Genomic DNA, 18,735 nt, shown 5'->3' on the forward strand with positions numbered 1-18,735 from the left:
AAAACAGGTATTATATCTGCAGACATCCTTTATGGAAACCTCTTACTTAGGGTAGATTAATTGTTTGTTTAGCTCATGACCTCACACATTCTATGCTGTATATCTCCTTGCCAGCAAAGAATGCCTTTTCTGACCTGTGCATCCTGCAGAAGAAGAAATATGTTTATTTCTTGGTAACTTTCGATATTAATGATAGATCACCCCATGAGTATAGAAATTAGATGATTGGACTGCGTGATTTTCATGTACGGCTTAAGCTGTAGTAGCAAATCAAGGTAATAACTGAGTCATGAACTGTTCTTCTAACATTGGATGTCCCCCAAAAGTTACTCAAAGCTAGTAAAGTTTGCCCTCTAAATGTGGACAGTAATTAAAGCTTCTAAAGTAGACAAGTACAATGTTTTTTTAACAAAATAGAAAACAGAATTAACCTGGTTTTCATTTTTGCTCTCAAAAACACCTATAAAAAGATGTATCCATAGAGATTGATTTCTGATCATTCATCACCTTGCCAAATATATTGTATGAATATCTTCAAGACTTGAAAATAATGGTATGTAAGGCCCTCATAATTCCTATATACATCATCATGCCAACATACATGATAGATGGACCCAACCAATTAATCTGGGAAATTAAAGCCAAATAAATGAACAAGCTTCCTTTAAATTGACACATGATAATGCCTTCAGCAAATGTTACTATGACACATCACATGCAACCAAACCACACTTGATCCATTAGAATTAAGTGTAAAATCTTCCAGATCTTCACTGCTTATGGATGTATGCTAGAAAACAGCCAAGCAAACTTTATTAAATAAATGCTAGCGATCTTACTGTACTTACATTTCCTCCACATTGCCTAATTCTCTGATAGCCCAGTTCATAATATTGGATACAACTCATCAGATCACATTCATGATAGCAGTGAAACCAGATACTCTTGCATAGAGTGTGACAGACTATATGGTTGGGGTGAGGTACTCCCAGTATTTTACTTAAACTATTATGGAAGTCCCACCTGGGCTCTATTTAGTTGGAAGTTAAATTTAGTGAAAGGTAGATGTAAAGCTCTGAGCCCCTAGTCAGCAATGCCAGCAATTACATGGTTAAATATACCCCAAAAATGATTGAAATTCAATGAACAACAATTTAATAACCATTCAATAATCAAATGACTCAAAGTTCCAATTACACTCCTTCTTCTCGACCCTTTAGTAAGCCTATGCATCACTTGATTAGCAGTGTGAGACTGATCTCCACCTGTCCTTGTATTTCTACTCATCTGTTGTATCCTTTCTCTCTCTTATTTCTCCCAGTTCCTTTTCCTCTTCCTCTTTGACCTTTCTCCAAATTCCTTCTCCTCCTCCTCCTCAACTTTCTCTGACTCATTCTGCTCCTCCTCCGCTTTCACTCCCACAACTACACTTCTTTCAACTTCGACTGTCTCAGCTACAGTGTCTCATTTCCATCTCCAACTCTTGAAGACTTGGGACCCAATGGAACTGGAAGTTCTCTGTCTCCTAAAAAGCTTCTTGTGAAAACACAAAAATGGTACTATCTTTTTCCTTAGCCCTCTCATCTAACACAACACACACCCTATCATCAGATAACAGCTATTAAATTTCATAGGTCACGCATTCGTTCACATTGAGATACCCATACGTTCTTGTCTGGTAAAACAAATGTCATAATACAGCACTGTATCAATTACTTCTTGTACATACATCAATAAATTCTGTCACATCAGTACACATTCCTGATCCTATTATACTAAACAATATCACAATAATCAGATGCATTTCTTTACCTTACAACTCATACAAAGTACACAAATATTCAAATATCCATGCTCTGATATATGCATAAGTCCATAGTAACTAATCTTACACTCTTCAACCATTTTCCAAATTCAAAATTCAAATGTGTAAATTCTTACATAACGCATTAATAAATGCTCTGGTTTGCTTTGAAGTAACCTAATAGCAAATTACAAAATTAATTCTGACCACAAACTAACAGTCTACATAATTCCACCTTGCATCTAATAATTCTCTACATATGGCTCAAGCCCATTTCTCAGATACACATGTAAATGAAACACTACAAAGGTAATTATACATACTAAACAATCATAATAATTAAGTGTACATACTACAAATAATTACAATTATGATGCTGTAATATTCTGCAAAAATTGACCAAGTAACTTACTGACCTATTCAAAGCTTTGTCTTTCCTTAGAATCTACCTCTGAGTTCTGCCACCAGATTACAAGTGGCTTCTTTTTCTTAAGTAAACCCTATTGATCTGCAATCATTCCATGCGAATACTAAATTACTCTTATGATTCAGAAGGTATCATTTGGGTCTGAATTGTAATCATGCCCTCCATCTCATTTTTTTATTGGATGTCGTTGTGGACCAATCCAATCAAACTTAGTGAACAATGTCCCTCTCACTGTCTATCAAGGTGGGGATGGATAAGAACATGCTGTGGATTTTCCTTTTGATCTTTGAACTAATCTTTAACATAAAGGTGTGATAACGGCAAGCCTTTGTTAAGTGACACAACCCATCACCTTTGCCAACTCAAGTTTCCAGTTTCTGGCTGGTCATGGTAACCTTGTGTAAGAGTTTAACACTAACCCCTTGGCAATCTTTAGAGATCAACACATGGCCACTGTAATATTACCAAGACAGGTAGGTTATAGCTTATGCATGACTTTAGCTGGGTGCTTAGCAAACATGAAAAAGAGGAAGTAACTTTGTAAAATATAAAGTCCCTTATATGCAACAATTGTAAAGGATTTGTGGATAAAAGAACAAAAATCAGGGGCTCTGTTGCTGAAAGAAAGAAAATGGTTTCCACAAAATAAAATTAGTTCTATATCACAGGCCTAGAGTAAGCTTTGTGGATGGATTGCACTTTGGGGTAAGGAAGAAACCTTTTGTGTCTGGAATCAACAAGGTTAAAAGTAAAGATCGCTGTGATTTCATGAAGAAAAATTGTTTCTGTAGAATAACATTAATTCTGCATCACACAAAAGGGGCAAACTTTGTGGATGGGGTAAGGAAGAAGGCTATAAGTTTTGTGTCAAAATGTCATTGGTCAGGGTTACCGACTGTGAAAAAACATTTTCTGTAAACAGTTTAAAATTCTCTTTGATGTACCTTCATCAAAGTTTATAAAAGAACGAAGCCTTTTAATTTGATGCTCAACAGGTCCAAGGTTACGGTTAAGGTCACTGTGACTGAAAGAAGAAAAATCGTTTTTACACAATAAATTTGCTTCTAGTTCTAAACTGCTGTGCATACTGTCTGGTAGCAAACAGAATCTTCACTTCACATTGTCAGCATCACTGAAACAATCCAAACGATCATGGCTTTGTTAATGATACAGATAACAATAGAGAAGGAAAGATCAATCAAGCAAACAAACGACCTATCCAGCGTGTGCTAATTGGTTGTAAAATAGTAAAACTCTGAGCTACCATAATCAGGTAAGTTTTATAGTGTTAATCTCCACTGATATGTACACTGAATATGATCATTGGAAAGACACATCACTATTAGTTTCACTGGAGTTATCATAGATCTTAAATATACACAAGAAGCACCACATGGATAAAGAGAAAGAGGTTTTTGAAAATAAAATGAGTGATATATAAAAGTTTTCTTTATTACATTTTGATACTGATTTTCCTCACATTCAGCAAAATAGGAGCCAGTTCTTTTCATATTTTCTGGAAAATAATGGGTTTCATTCCTGACCCTGCATTGTAAGTGTTTTTGTAAATTATCTGGGCATGAGTTGTTGAGGGTGAGGTGTATATATGGCTGATCATTTGCTGAAAATTTTAATAATGTCACTAGCCCTCCTCACCACAACAAAATGGTGCTGATCTGATGTCCAAATATGGCTGCAATGGCAGCTATCTTAAAATACTTGTTGCTACTCTTCCTTAAGTCATACTAACATATAGTTTTCATCTAAAACTTCTTTAAATGTCTTGTTAGTCCTGAATTTAAAAAATGGTTCCACTCTCACATCCAGTATGGCTGCAACGGTGGCCATCTTGAAAATCTTGTTATCACTAGATTATAATAGCTTGGGGTTTTCCTGCTTGATGTCTGCTTGATATGAAAATGGTTCTGATCTGATGCCTCCACAGCAGCCATCTTGAAAATGATGCAACTCTTGTTTCACCTTTTGAACTGAAACTCATAGCAGTGGGGTTTTCAATGTTTGTTGATCTTAAATAAAAATGAGAAAATATTTAGTGGACAAGAGAAATTATGTAAAGTTTAAACAGGAAACAACTGGTCTCCTGAAAATCTTGGGATGATTCTCAGTCTTAAAAAGAATTACATGTACTTAGCATATTAACATACACCAAATTAAATTGTGACAAATACAACTGTCTCGTTAAAACTATAATCATTCTTGGAATTATTTTTCTATGAAAAATGAAAAGATACCTAAAATATTGTAAATTCAAATGAAGCTCACATGGGAATTTCTGTATGGACAGAAACTACCAAAGTACCACTACAGTGAACAAGTACTATGGTACATACCACTGAAATAAATACCACAGTGAGGTGGTATACCTGTACTACTGCGTACCTGAAGTAGCTATATATAGTTATCATTTTCATAAAGTTCCTTAGAAAACCAGTTTTTACTCATTTTTATAATAAACTACATATGTAATTGATTTGAGATATTTCTAGCAAATTTCATTCATATGTGACAGGAACGCCAACCTGCTAGGATAGTATTTGAGGTTCAGCAGGAGGGAAATGCACGGAAGGTCATTACACTGCGTTCAGCTCTCATCATTAAAAACAAGTTGGACAGTCCATTAGAAGTTGCCATAAAGAACCAAATTATTCATGGTGGGTACAGTTAGTTACCAATTAGTTCATTTCACTATATTTACTGGAAGTAAAATTATATGCCTGTGCTCTGTATCAATATATATCACGAGTAATATTACAATATACTTGATACTTTTACACAACTGTATTTACCGTATATACTGGGACACATTTTCTTTTTTTCGTGTTCCAGAACTGGTGGTGATTTATTTTACATACATCATGTGTCCCAGGACTTAGGAAATTAAATAAATTGTATTCAATTTGTACCCCCTCCCCTCAACTGCCCACACTGCATGTTACAATAAAATAGCTAAATAAAATGCTTATTTGATAATAAAATGAAAGAAACTAACCTTGTACTGTTATCAGTTATTCACTTTTTTGTTCGACATTAGCAATTTATTAAAGGAAAAATAAATTCACAAACTCCATATATGTAGTGCATGCATCCATAGTGTTATTGCTTTCGTTAGATAATACGACACATTGGTCATGATGTGAATATTGAGGAACGAATCATGTTTGGTTGTTCTCAAAGGTTTGAATGTTATGAAAATGAAAACTGGATCCAGCAAAATAACAAATGAATGAGAGAGTGAGAAATATCAACTCTATTGCTCAAAGGCACCTGCCATTCATGCATGACATGGTGTAAGGTACATAACAAGCAAGACTGTATTATATCCAGGGTAACAATATGACAGTATCTTGCAAATAAAAATCATTATTAGAAAATACATTCACTGCAAGTACAAAAAGTAATATCAAAGCAAGTTAATGCTGTGTCATACTATTTACACTGCAGAACTCAATGCCTGTTTGTGCCAGTTATGACTACAGATGGCAAACAATTGAAAGCCCAATTGTTGAATAAACACACCTGTAACTGCTATTAACTCATTGATTGAATTTACCGGTAGGATGTCAGATACAAAGGTTAATTTATTACAAAGCTAGCTAACCAGGAAGCAGATTTTGGATTCCTTATGGCGTGGAGATTTTTTTAAAAAATAATCTATAAATACGTATAATACAAAGTCAGCTGACATAGAGAAGCCAACTTTGGTTCTATTCTACTGGCATTCACTGTAATTTTGAAAATAAAAAGAAACAATGGAACAGTTTGAAAGAATAACTTTTCACACATTTACACAAAAAGTGATTCCTCGCAGTCATTGTTATCACATACATAGCATATATAAAGGGGAATAAAATTAAAACAAAATAAACATTATAGATCTCAGTTGTTATGGATAAGTTTGTAGTGCAATACTCAGTTAGCGAAGAGGCCTTGCCTCGTGCATGGAAAGAAAATCTGTTGCCTAAAGCATCACCTAGGAGACCTGTAGGTCAACCAAAAAAGTGTGCTAGAGAGGAGTTTGATCTAAAAGAAAATGAACCAGCTGCAAAAAAACACGAAATTGGAGACACCAATCAAGAGAGAGATGATGCCTATAAAAAGGATGTCAGGCAAGGGCATTACAAGCATTTTACATTGAAGTAGAAGGAGGAATTTGTAAATTTCTCAAAATTGCATGGAATTCGAGTAACAGCAAGACATTTCAAAATCCCCAAATCAACCATTGCAAATTGGAAAAAACCGATTTTTCTCAACAGCTGAATGAATAGGGACATTATCTGGGAGAGAGAACCCAGTATCAGATGGAAAAATTGCAGATCCCTGTTAGTGTGGATGCTATATGCACTTATGCCAAGGAATTTGTGTCAAGTGAACGTCCTGAAATTGAGTTTGGAGCCAGTAGGAACTGGATGACAGGTTTTTTAAAGTAATCCAGAAAATTTGGAGGAAAATATAAAATTATTCCATAAATTTGTAAAAGCAAGAAGAGAAGAAGACACTTTCGAAAACAATGTGATAATTAACATGGATGAAACTTTGATCTCATGTCTGGATGAACTGTCGATAAGAAAGGTGTTAAAAGTGTGAGAATTCCTACAACTGATGCAGATAAAAAGTATCTAACTTTAGTGCTTGCAGTTTCCACAGCAGGAGACAGGTTGCCTCTGTTGATAGTTTTTCGTGGTGTAAGGGAGCTAAAAGATATTCAGGCACCAAAAAGGATGGATCATACATGTGCAGAAGGGTTGGGTTGATGAGGAGGTGATGCTGCAGTGGATTAAAGAGATATATCTCAAGTATACAGTAAAGGAACGATCTCTTTTGTTGATGGATTCATTCTGGGTGGATATTACAGATGATGTAAATAAGGCTTTTAGAAGGGTAACATGGTGCCTGCAGTTATTCTGGGTGGATGCACCTCTGAGCTGCAGCCACGAGATGTCACTGTTAATAAACTGGTCAAGTCTGACATGAGGAAAAGCTTGACAAATTGTATTCATAAAGCAGCAGAGGGCCTTTCCAAGGAAAATGACAACACATTGCATATTAAGAGTGCAAAGAATTGTGAAAGCAGTCAAATCGCTTCGGGACAAGCCAGATCTGATCTAAAATCATTTAAAGTTTGTGGTATTAACAATAACTTGAATGGATGTGAGGACAATTTCGTAAGAGATACTGAATATGATGAAAATGGCAGCGACAGGGAGGATGACGAATTTGATGGATTTGAGCATGAGGAGGTTAAGTGGGCAATTAAGACTGTGAACAGATTGAATGAATTTAATTAAATATATTAGCAAAATTCAGGTTTGTTCAGCAGTACTTGGATTATTTCAGATATCACTGCTGTGTAAATAAAAGATGTTCAGTTTCAGAATTAGCATGTTTATCAATCACTCTGTACCATCACTATATCATGCTCTCTCTCTCTCTCTCTCTCTCTCTCTCTCTCTCTCAATATATTTTTATGTAATTACAAAAGTTATTTTGCCAAAATAAGTCATGTAATGGGCATGAGTGGCAAATAAACCTTGGCATTTAATATATAGACAAAATTTGCATAAGCATAAATTAGAACAGAAAAAGTTGAACTCGTCCTCCTATACACAAATCATTCATTCTTACCTGAGCTCTTGTTCTTAGAAAATTTGCATCTAGGAAGAAAAGAGCAAACAAAAAACACCCAAAGCAGTTTTTGTTTTTAAGTTTTCTTTAATTAAATGCACATTTTAGTGCATTTTTGACATGTAATTTTTTTAATGATTTTTATGGTGTCCCACAACTTAACAACTTGAAAAAAAATGCTGTGTCCCAGAACATACAGTGCACAAAAATATTACTTTAAGAAATAATTTATGGTGTCCCAAGAAATATGGTGTCTCAATATATATGGTAAATACAGTACTTTAGTCATTCGCTGTGATGGTTCCAATATATTTCAGAGTGAAAAGTGAAGTGTTCGTTGTTTTTTAAGCTCAGGAAGCCATAAAGCTAAGAGAGCTTTTGATGTGGCCCATCAAATGACATAAGTAATTTATCACACATCATATGTCATGTCTGTCAACAGTTGCTTTATTTGGCTTCTCAAAGAGTACAAGGCCAATTTCAGCCCAATTTGGAAGTTGAAGGGACAGTTTGCCATCAAATATAACAATTATCAAAACAATTGAAAGATCTTTAAATGACTTCTTTTCAAAATCTACTCAACAGAATATGACTAAGCTAGACAGATTTTATCCTGGAAGAAAGGGCTTGCAAGATATGATGCAAATCCATTACCAAATGCAGCTACTATTACTAATTTTAGCACAACATTGTTAGTACTGCTCATCAGGTTTTGACCATGTTTAACAAAAGGTATCAGGGCCCAAGTGGTCTAAAGCACTCACCATTACGGATCACTGCCATCTCACCTCTGTCTGCATGGGTTCAAGTCTCAGGCTTGGCCAGTGTGAGAAAGCTTGTCAGCAGCAGCTTGTGGGTCAGTGGTTCTTTCCAGGATTTTCCCTGGTTCTTAGTTCTCCATACTCGCCACCATGTATAGCCTATCTTGTGCTGAAAAATGGCGTTAAACCCTGTAACAACAACAATAAAAAGTATCCGATATAAAGATTTTTCAAGTTCACACAAATGAAGCTGATCTGCCATAAAATATGGCTGCCATTACTAAAAAAGAAATAAAAACTACTCAACAGAATTTTTATGTAATTTTACTGAAAGCAACCTGGCATGAAGGAATTTGAATTTTACCTAAATGATAATGGTCAGCATTCCTAAACATGGAAAATTCTTTAGACTTGTTCTCAAACAACAGAATCGGATTCAATTTGATGGAAAGCATCTTGGCTTAAATAGCTTTCAATCTTTTGCAAATGATGCTAATCTGCCATCAAATATAGACACTACTAAAAATATAATAACGTTTAGAAAAGAAAATGGTATCCTGGCATAAAGGGCTTAAATATTTTTTAATACAAATTATGGCAATCCATTGTAACATTTGCATCATTAAAAGTAATACAGCATTTAAATTCATGTTTCCTTTTAACTTTATTTGCAATTCAGAGACCCCCAACTCTTTTTATTTAACCCCCAGCTTTGATATCAAAGTTGTTTTTTTACTCAGCCTGACCCCCAGTTTTGACACCAAGGAGATTTTTGACTCTGTCTTGCACCGCTAGGGGATACACTGCTTTAAATGAACTTTTTAAACTATTGCTTAACTGAATTTGACCATTTTGACGGAGAGGATCTTGGCAAAATGTTGATCAAAATTGGACAAATGATGCTGATATGGATAAAGATAAAAAAAATTAGAGAAACATTGGATGACAGTTATTTTTCATTATTTATGCAGTCAATAGCATTGGAAGAAATGTTGGCAGAAATGCTCTACTGATCTAGTATCCATGGCCAACTGCTTTTGTATTTGGCTATTGTGTGACAGGTGATTGATCTGAGGCCAACTTGGGTCTCTTATTAAATACATGCAAATGATGGCCTACATTTACTAGTTGCATTTTAAAAGTCTGCATGTATATATACTGCAAATTATTTTTGTGGCCTGTGTGCCAGGAATAAAGCAGCGTTGACTCAGTTATGTGATCTTTTCAGGACGGTATGAGACATTTATTGTGGACAGAGACAAACAGATGTCAGTTCCTCTGAACTATGTGTATTCAGAGTTACAAATGAGACCATCCAACTGGCTGGTAGGTTTTTGTAAAAATCCAGTTGAATGGCAGCATGTAAAGAAGATGGGAGAAATCTGTGATTCATTCCAAACTTGTGAAAATGCTGGAGCTGAAGGGAAATACAGGTAAGCCATATAATGCATTCAGCTAAATTGTATTCAATAGAGAAGTTGCACAAGTTTTCATTGATGTTAAATTAATGCAATGAGTTCACATTATATATCACAAGCTGCATCCATTGCAGTATTAAATAACATTTTAACTATTTTGTAACCTGATGTAATGACATTAATAAAGGTGAACATTGTGTACAAAAAGTTATTTGTACAAAATTTCATTAATAAAAAAGTGAACATGTGCTGACAAATGTCTTTTGAAATATTCACTCATATGACTTTAAGGTGTTGATTGATTAATCCATGTTTAAGAGCACAGATCACATGAAATGTTATAGTCTGCCAACGTAGTTGAATCATAAGAGATTTGTCCAGAGACATTCATACCACCACAGATGATATGTCTTACATTGTGGTAAGAACAAAATGTATACTATGTCCACATTGAACAGATTTATTTTGTACTTAAAACATTTAGATATAATTTTCATTGTAGATTTTTGTAATCATCTTTAACTCATTAACCCCTGGAAGTTTTTGTCATATTCACCTGAAATGCAAGTAGGAAACACATTTTGGGGGCTATTTCTGAATCCATCATAATACATTGACTTCCAGAGATTTTCGGTTAATTTAATGCCTAGTCGTGTTAGAAATGTCATTCTTCTTTGGCTAATTCGCTCACGCATGAGCAGAAGGGTAAAAGTTGAAGTTCCTTTTTTTTCTCTTTCTTTTTTCTTCTCTTTTTTCTTTTGCTTAACGGACCCATCATTTTCGTATTCAGACATTTTATTCCAAACACCCATCTTATCCTTCTTTTTGTAAATGTTTGCCTGTCTGTGTGCAGTTCAGACCAATCTGCTTAGATCTGAGGCCAAAAAGTATAAAATCCAGACACATAATCGGATTCCGGCCATTGTCGAAAATATTGGGTGGAAAAAAATAGTGTCCAAAACAATATTTTTCCTTCTGTATTTTATAGTGCAGTTCAAAAATCCAGATTATTTGGTATCGTTGTAGAGCTACATATGTCTACCTTTCTATAACACCACCCACTTTAGTGTATCTTAAATGACCTTGATGCTACAGAGCTTGGAAGTAGGCTACTACCTCCTGACATGTAAATGAGGCACCAGGGGTTAATGAGTTAATGAGCACATGTCCTATTTATTAACACTTCCTTCAGGGTGGTTTCCACTTTCTGTATAATAACTTTTAAGCAAGGGATGGGCAAAAAAGCTGTATAGCACAATAACATTTTTTTGTATGACAAATTTATTACAATGAGACTGATTTTAATTTTGTAGGTTTTGTGTAAGCATCAAAAGGGAAAATTATCCAGAGGAGAGTTCTCAGGATGAAACCATACCACTGCCAGGTCATGTATTAACAGTGGTACCTCCTTTGATTGTCTCCAATCTACTGCCAATAGATATGAACTATTACTTGCAGAACACAGACATCAGGGGAACAGTCAGACCAGGGAAAGATGCTCAAATTCATGCTGTAAGAGTGTCTATTCCTCTCTCTCATCAGTGTCTGTTTTAGTTATTCTTCACCAGTCTATATTTCTTTGTCAGTCTGTACATTGTATCATTAGTATAACTCCTTCCTGTCCACATTATATAACCTTGGCTATAAATTAGTATAAGTCTTTGCTGTACACATTCAGTATAATGGCAGACAGTTCCAGTGGCTGAAGTGGTTAGAGCAACCACCTTGGATGTGGAAGGTCACACATTTGAACCACGACCAAGTCATTCCAAAGACTTATAAAAATGGTACTTAAAGCTGCTTCACTTGGCTCTCAGCATTAAGAGGTTAGTTATAGGACTGGTCAGCCTGTTATCAGGATAATGTGCCTGGGTGGGACATGATGCCACTTTTTGTCTGCAGCATGATGCCCCAGTGCTAAACATCACTATAAACTGCCACACTACAGACATCGTAGCAATATGACTGAAAAATTGTTAAAGCTACATTAGAAATCCTAATCACAAACTCAGTACCTGTGGCCATGTATTAGTATAACTCGTTCCTGTCCACATTCTATTTCCATGGCCATAAATTAGTATAACTCTTTCCTGTCCACATTCTAAACCCATGGCCATAAATTAGTATGACTCTTTCCTATCCACATTCTATTTCCATGGCCATAGATTAGTATAACTCTTTCCTATCCACATTCTATTTCCATGGCCATAAATTAGTGTAATTCTTTCCTATCCACATTCTATTTCCATGGCCATAAATTAGTATAACTCTTTCCTATCAACATTCTATTTCCATGGCCATAAATTAGTATAACTCTTTACTGTCCACATTCTAAACCCATGGCCATAAATTTGTATAACTCTTTCCTATCCACATTCTATTTCCATGGCCATAAATTAGTATAACTCTTTCCTGTCCACATTCTAAACCCATGGCCATAAATTAGTATAACTCTTTCCTGTCCACATTCTAAACCCATGGCCATAAATTAGTATAACTCTTTCCTATCCACATTCTATTTCCATGGCCATAAATTAGTATAACTCTTTCCTGTCCACATTCTAAACCCATGGCCATAAATTAGTATAACTCTTTCCTATTCACATTCTATTTCCATGGCCATAAATTAGTATAACTCTTTCCTGTCCACATTCTAAACCCATGGCCATAAATTTGTATAACTCTTTCCTATCCATATTCTAAACCCATGGCCATAAATTAGTATAACTCTTTCCTATCCACATTCTATTTCCATGGCCATAAATTAGTATAACTCTTTCCTATCCATATTCTATTTCCATGGCCATAAATTAGTATAACTCTTTCCTATCAACATTCTATTTCCATGGCCATAAATTAGTATAACTCTTTACTGTCCACATTCTATATCCGAAAGCTATAAGTTGAATATTTTATTGATGATACAGTAAAGTCTGTCTTGAGCAACCTATGCTGTGAGTAATCACCTGTCATTTACATCCATAATGGTAATGCACAGATTGATTTTTATTATATAAACACACTTTCATAAGTGACAATCTGCAGAACATGACAAGCAACCAAAAAGTTTTGTGCAAATATTCTCTGAACGACCATATCACATGAACAGAGACAAATTAAATCTTAAGTAACCATGACCACTTAAAAAGTGGAGACTTCTAAACAGAAACAGTTTATGAATAACAATAAGTATACTTAAATATTTACTGTACCAGTCCTCTGATATTTAGATACAACTGAAGAAAAAAACCTAAAAGAAACAGCTTGACTGCAATCAATGTTTTTATTTCGAATTTAAATATTGCTTCCGAGACAGAGAAAGTGTCAATAACTTGATATTGTGAGACAGCATCACAATATTTATAAATGCAATGTACCTGTACTTACAGCTTATATTTAAATATTTTTGGTTCTTCCATGGTCTGATACAATCTCTGCTAGTAAGGTGAGATATTTAAATTGTTTCAGTCAAGTTATATTCATTGTAGTCCAGTTTCTAAAATAAATTAATTATTCAAAAATAAAAATGAACTGGTCTTTAAAAGTGATGATTTTATTATTATCCCATGTTAGAAAAAGAAGTTGGGCATATAATGATACTGCCTGGCCATATCTCTGTCAGTCTGTTATAATCCGCATTTGTTCATTACCACATCAAAATTGTGGAGTGGAAATTCAGGAAATTTGTTTAGATGTGTTGCAACTATGGTGACCATCTGAGAAAAGGAAGTCATTCTTGGCTCCTGCCCCCAGGGTCCTTGGGATGTGGCTCCAAGGTCAGATATGTACAAACTTTAGTTCATTTTGTTATCATTCAGTGAATACTTTTGTGACTAAACTTATGCATTCAGTTTGAGCAAGGAAGATACATCATTTATTTGACTATGTTTTAAAATTCTGACCCATGGGTCATTGTCTGGGGTTGGTTGAGTACTGAGGAAATGAAGTATGCAGTGAAATGCAGGAGGATTTGCGATGGTTAGCTGTCACAGTTGCTAAAGTTATTATTAATCATATAAAATTAAATATATTATTACCTTGCTTATGCAGAAAGCTCAGTTCATTGTTGTGAAGTCTTACGGTTTTGTGTGAAAGTTTGTGAAAATCACGTAGCCTCAAAACCATTGAAACTTTAGGATAATATCACCATAGGTCTAATGTTTTGACATGAATTGATAAGATATCCTGTCTTTCCTGACTCACCAGCCTAAACAGAAAGTCTTTTTAATCATTGTAAACCATGTCAAAACATTTTTAAGTCACATATCTTTAACATCAGTTGCTATATTAAAGTGAAACTTTGGGATAATATTATTATGCTATGGTCTATATTTTATAAACTTTGGGATAATATTATTATACTGTGGTCTATATTTTATAAACTGATATGCTAGGAGTTACTATCTTGCCTATTTAAACAGAAAACTTGTTGCATGTTGGTCAAAAATGTTAAAGTTGTGTGCAAAATTTTATGAATTCAGTTTGACAAGCATACAGATGAAGATGAGACACAGCATTCTGCAAAACAGTTTTTTTTATATTGTTTTTAGTTTGATATTGATGAAGATATCGTACTTGGTGTCAACCTTGAGAATTTCCCACACTGTCGTGAACTGATGATCCCAGCCGGTACAACTAAATACCGTGTTAAGTTGCGGCTTTATGACCTGAAAAATAGATTACTTGAGCTGACAGTGCACATCTTGGCCAGACCTAATGGACCTGTCAGGGTGAGTATTGGGAACAGTGCCACTTTCTTACTTGATCAGTCTGCCTACTTCTGGTCAGCTAACCTGGCCATAAAGCCATTTGAGTTTATGGTGTAGCCCTGCGTCAATTGTATGTCGACTGTTGTCAGTTATCAGTTGTCCATTAAAGATTTGCTTGTTATGACTCTGAATGTGATAGGCCTGAAAGAAGAGGGGTCAGTTTATCCACAGGCCAGTGTCTAAACTTGAAAGTTTTTATGTGATTTTGTTGACTACTGTAATGGCTATAAATCTTGGGACACGAAAAAAATCATTTTCGGTTTTTCAATGCTTATTAGACTGTTATAAACTACAGTGAAACCCTGTTATAATGTGATAATTGGGGTCCAAAAAATTCAAACATGTTAATAGTGGGATCACATTAATGCTGGTTTTTTCAGTAGTTTACTTTTTTCAGAGAACGATGCATTGGCATATATACGTTTATTCATGTCTAATGTATATATTAAAGAGGGTATCAACACCATTTACTATCGTGCCGTCGTGCCATTGAAAAATTGCACACAGATTTAAAATATTCAGTAATATTGTCACAGATCTTTGTGTCTGAATTCAGCGTCTAATATACAGCATGAACAGAGTATTAACACCGTTTACTTACCGTCTGATATCATACCGTCATGGCATGCAGTTAATCCATAATACATGTAATTATATTGCAAAAATTGCATACATATTTAAACTATTCAATTAGTTTGTCACAGATCATTATGTTTCTGAATTCAATGGGAAAAATGAACAGCAAAATTAGGTTAAGAAAGATGAAGAACATGCATGGTTCATTACGTTCCAGGGTCTATGAACGATGTCTGTAGAAATTTCTTACTGCTAAAATTTCATCATATTTGTTTCTGTGTACCTTTATCCATTTATCCATTGTAAATTTCCAATAATTAATGATTGTACTCCTATCCATTTGAACGACTACAGCAAGAATAATTAGCAGTCAACACATGCTTTCAGCTTGCATATAACTTTTACTTCAAATTTTGTGAATATCAAAAGAAACATGTGAAAAATATTTTTATAAAGATTTTTAAGCTGAACGTATGTACAATTTCATACCCTTTCAATTTCCAGCTAATAAAGTTGACGTTATTTACTGGTCAACTGATTGCATCTAATAACACCACCAAGCCCAGCAAACATATTGGCGGCTTTCGTTTTTTGATGTTTATTAAATTGTGAAAATCTTTTATCAACCACCGCATTGTCTGCTGATTGGTTGTGTATGCAGTTAAAGAAGAAACACATGTCGGCTATTGTTTGAGCAACGATTTTATACAGAATTAATTGAAGATAATCACAAAGACGACTCACTGGAGCCCCGAGTGGTCTAAAGCGCTCTCCATTAGGGATCACTGCCATCTCACCTCTGCGTGGGTTCAAGTCTCGGATTCAGCCAATGTGGGTATGTGAGAAAGCTTGCCAGTAGCTTCTCATGGGTCGATGGTTCTTTCTGGGGTTTCCCCGGGTTCTTCCTCCACCATTAATACTGGCCACCATGTATAGCCTATCATGTGCTGAAAAATGGCATTAAACCCTACAACAACAACAACAACAACGACGACTTACTGACTTTACTAATGGATCAGTAATAAGTAATATTTCCGATGTTTATTTTGGCATAACACTTCAAGAACCTGGTGAAATTGTTATATTTCAGAAGCCAAGCAACGATCATATTATATTCATATTCATACGCGAACTCTTCCCCAAAATGATAATAAACGTTTTACGCACTATTTCTCATACTTTAAAAAATTTATATTTCCGGGTACAAGAAAATTACATGTACATTTATATACAATTTCAGGAACCACGCCACATTCATATTATATATCGTATTATATTTGAATACATACACAATCTCTTCCCCAAAATGATAAAAAATTTTTGCACAAAGTGCAGAGAATTAATTGTGTCTGTGAACATGCTTTTCCATAATGGTAAAATATGTTTATTAAAAAAATGAGAAATTAATAGCGAGTTCATAAGCAAATCCCATACAAATGTAAAACCAGAGAACTATGTGCAGTAAGCCTGCAATGGTCACAAGTCACTTTTATACATTTTTTAAAGCTGAACACATGTACAATTTCATACCCTTTCAATTTCGAGCTAATAAAGCGGACATTATTTACTGGTCAACTGATTGTGTCAAATAATACCGCCAAGCCCAGCAAACATATTGGCGGCTTTCGTTTTTTGATGTTTATTAAACTGAGAAAATCTTTTATCAACCACCGCATTGTCTGCTGCTTTTTTGTGTATGCAGTTAAAGAAATGCATGTTGGCAATTCTTTGAGCAACAATTGTATACAGAATTAATTGAAGAAAGTCACAAAGATGACTTACTGCCTTTACTCATGGACCAGTAATAAGTAACATTTCCCATAATGTTTATTTTGGCATAACACTTCAAGAACCTGGTGATATTGTTAAATTTCAGAAGCTACGCCATGATTGTATTGTATTAAAATTCATATGCAAACTCTTTCCCAAAATGATAATAAACGTTTTTCACTATGTCTCGTACTTAAATTTTTTTTTTTTAAATTCCCAGTACGAGAAAAATATACATACATAGATTTAAAATTTCAGGAACCATGTCACAATCATATTAAATTCAAATTCATATGTGATCTCTTCCCCATAATGATAATACATTTTTTATATTCTATTTCATGTATTTTTCATGTGCAAATTGTATATACAAAATTTCCGGAGGCATGCCAAAACTGCGTTATATCCGAATTCACGTTATAGTGGGGCATGTTATAGTCGGGTTGCACTGTATTATTAATGATTTTGTTATTATTTTGCATTTGCATATTTTCTGATTTCTTCAATATGAAATTAAGTAAAGGTAAATAGAGACTTGATCATTCGTGGGCTGGTTAAGTTTACCCATGAGACCAGGCTGAACTATAATGTACAATACTTAAACATTGCAAAGTGTACATATTGTCACTTAAATCCTTGTTTATTCCCAAACATATTTGATGCAGATTTTGCTTTATTCATTGTTTCGACCAAATTGCATTTATCCAGCTAACATTTCAGCTAGTCCTTAATAGCTGTTTCATTTACATTGAATCATGCGCTCACAAGTTACTCATCTTTAATGATATAAGCGATCCTACAAACTAAGGTAATATTGATGAACAGGTATGCATGTTTAATTGAATTGTACAAGGCACATAACCAGCATAACTTACACGAAGAGTGGTAATAATAAAGGCTTAAATTATCATTATAGGTCAACTAAGATCAACATCAATCTATTTTAGTTTTGTGTTTTGGGTGAACAACATAACTTAACACACAATTTAAAGCTTGATGTTTCAGTGTCTCCTTTGTTGATAGCTGGTGGATTTGTCTTTCGTTTCTGAGAGCAATACAGGTCAATTAATCATTAACACCCTGAAACTGGCTTGTGTTAAGAGGGAATTTTGACTGGCAACTATCCAGTACATTGATATGTAATTGCTTTTTATTCCATAATATTAGCACGATTACCATAGTTTTGTAAAACGTGTACGGCATGCCTGTCAGCTTTTCAAAAGCCAAGTGGGGAGACTGAATAAAAAAAATAGAGAGAGTGGGACCTAAAATCAGGAGGTTTTTCATGGCATTTTTAAAGCGTTGTTTTCACTAAGTATTTAATCATCTTCCAGGTCCAATATGCATGAAATTCGCAAAGGACACGCCATTTCTCCCTGTGATGTGCCTTATTTTCACCCAGGACATACCCTATTTTCATATTCTGGTCAGTGTAAGAACTGTACATTATAGTTCAGCCTGGTCTCCCAGGTAAAATCAGCTGGCCCACAAATTATGAAGTCTGTATTTACCTTTTTTTAATTTTGTGTTGGAGAAATCAGAAAATATGCACATGCAAAAAAATAAC

General features: G+C 34.7%; 1 protein-coding gene across 6 annotated transcripts in view; it reads left to right on the top strand.

Moving 5' to 3' along the window:
• The window catches only part of LOC149796476 (intermembrane lipid transfer protein VPS13D-like), a 360,667-nt gene that overhangs the window by 244,051 nt on the left and 97,881 nt on the right, over positions 1–18,735 (top strand). For all 6 annotated transcript variants that reach the window (XM_089961181.1, XM_089961184.1, XM_089961183.1 and 3 more), the window contains 4 exons: positions 4,762–4,903; positions 9,864–10,068; positions 11,367–11,565; positions 14,604–14,783. In XM_089961181.1, coding sequence (XP_089817307.1) covers positions 4,762–4,903; positions 9,864–10,068; positions 11,367–11,565; positions 14,604–14,783 — 726 coding nt within the window. The remainder of the gene's footprint in view (positions 1–4,761; positions 4,904–9,863; positions 10,069–11,366; positions 11,566–14,603; positions 14,784–18,735) is intronic.

This window comes from Sinohyriopsis cumingii, chromosome 6 (genome assembly GCF_028554795.1).
Source record: "Sinohyriopsis cumingii isolate HCF-2022 chromosome 6, ASM2855479v2, whole genome shotgun sequence".
Lineage (NCBI taxonomy): Eukaryota > Metazoa > Mollusca > Bivalvia > Unionida > Unionidae > Sinohyriopsis > Sinohyriopsis cumingii.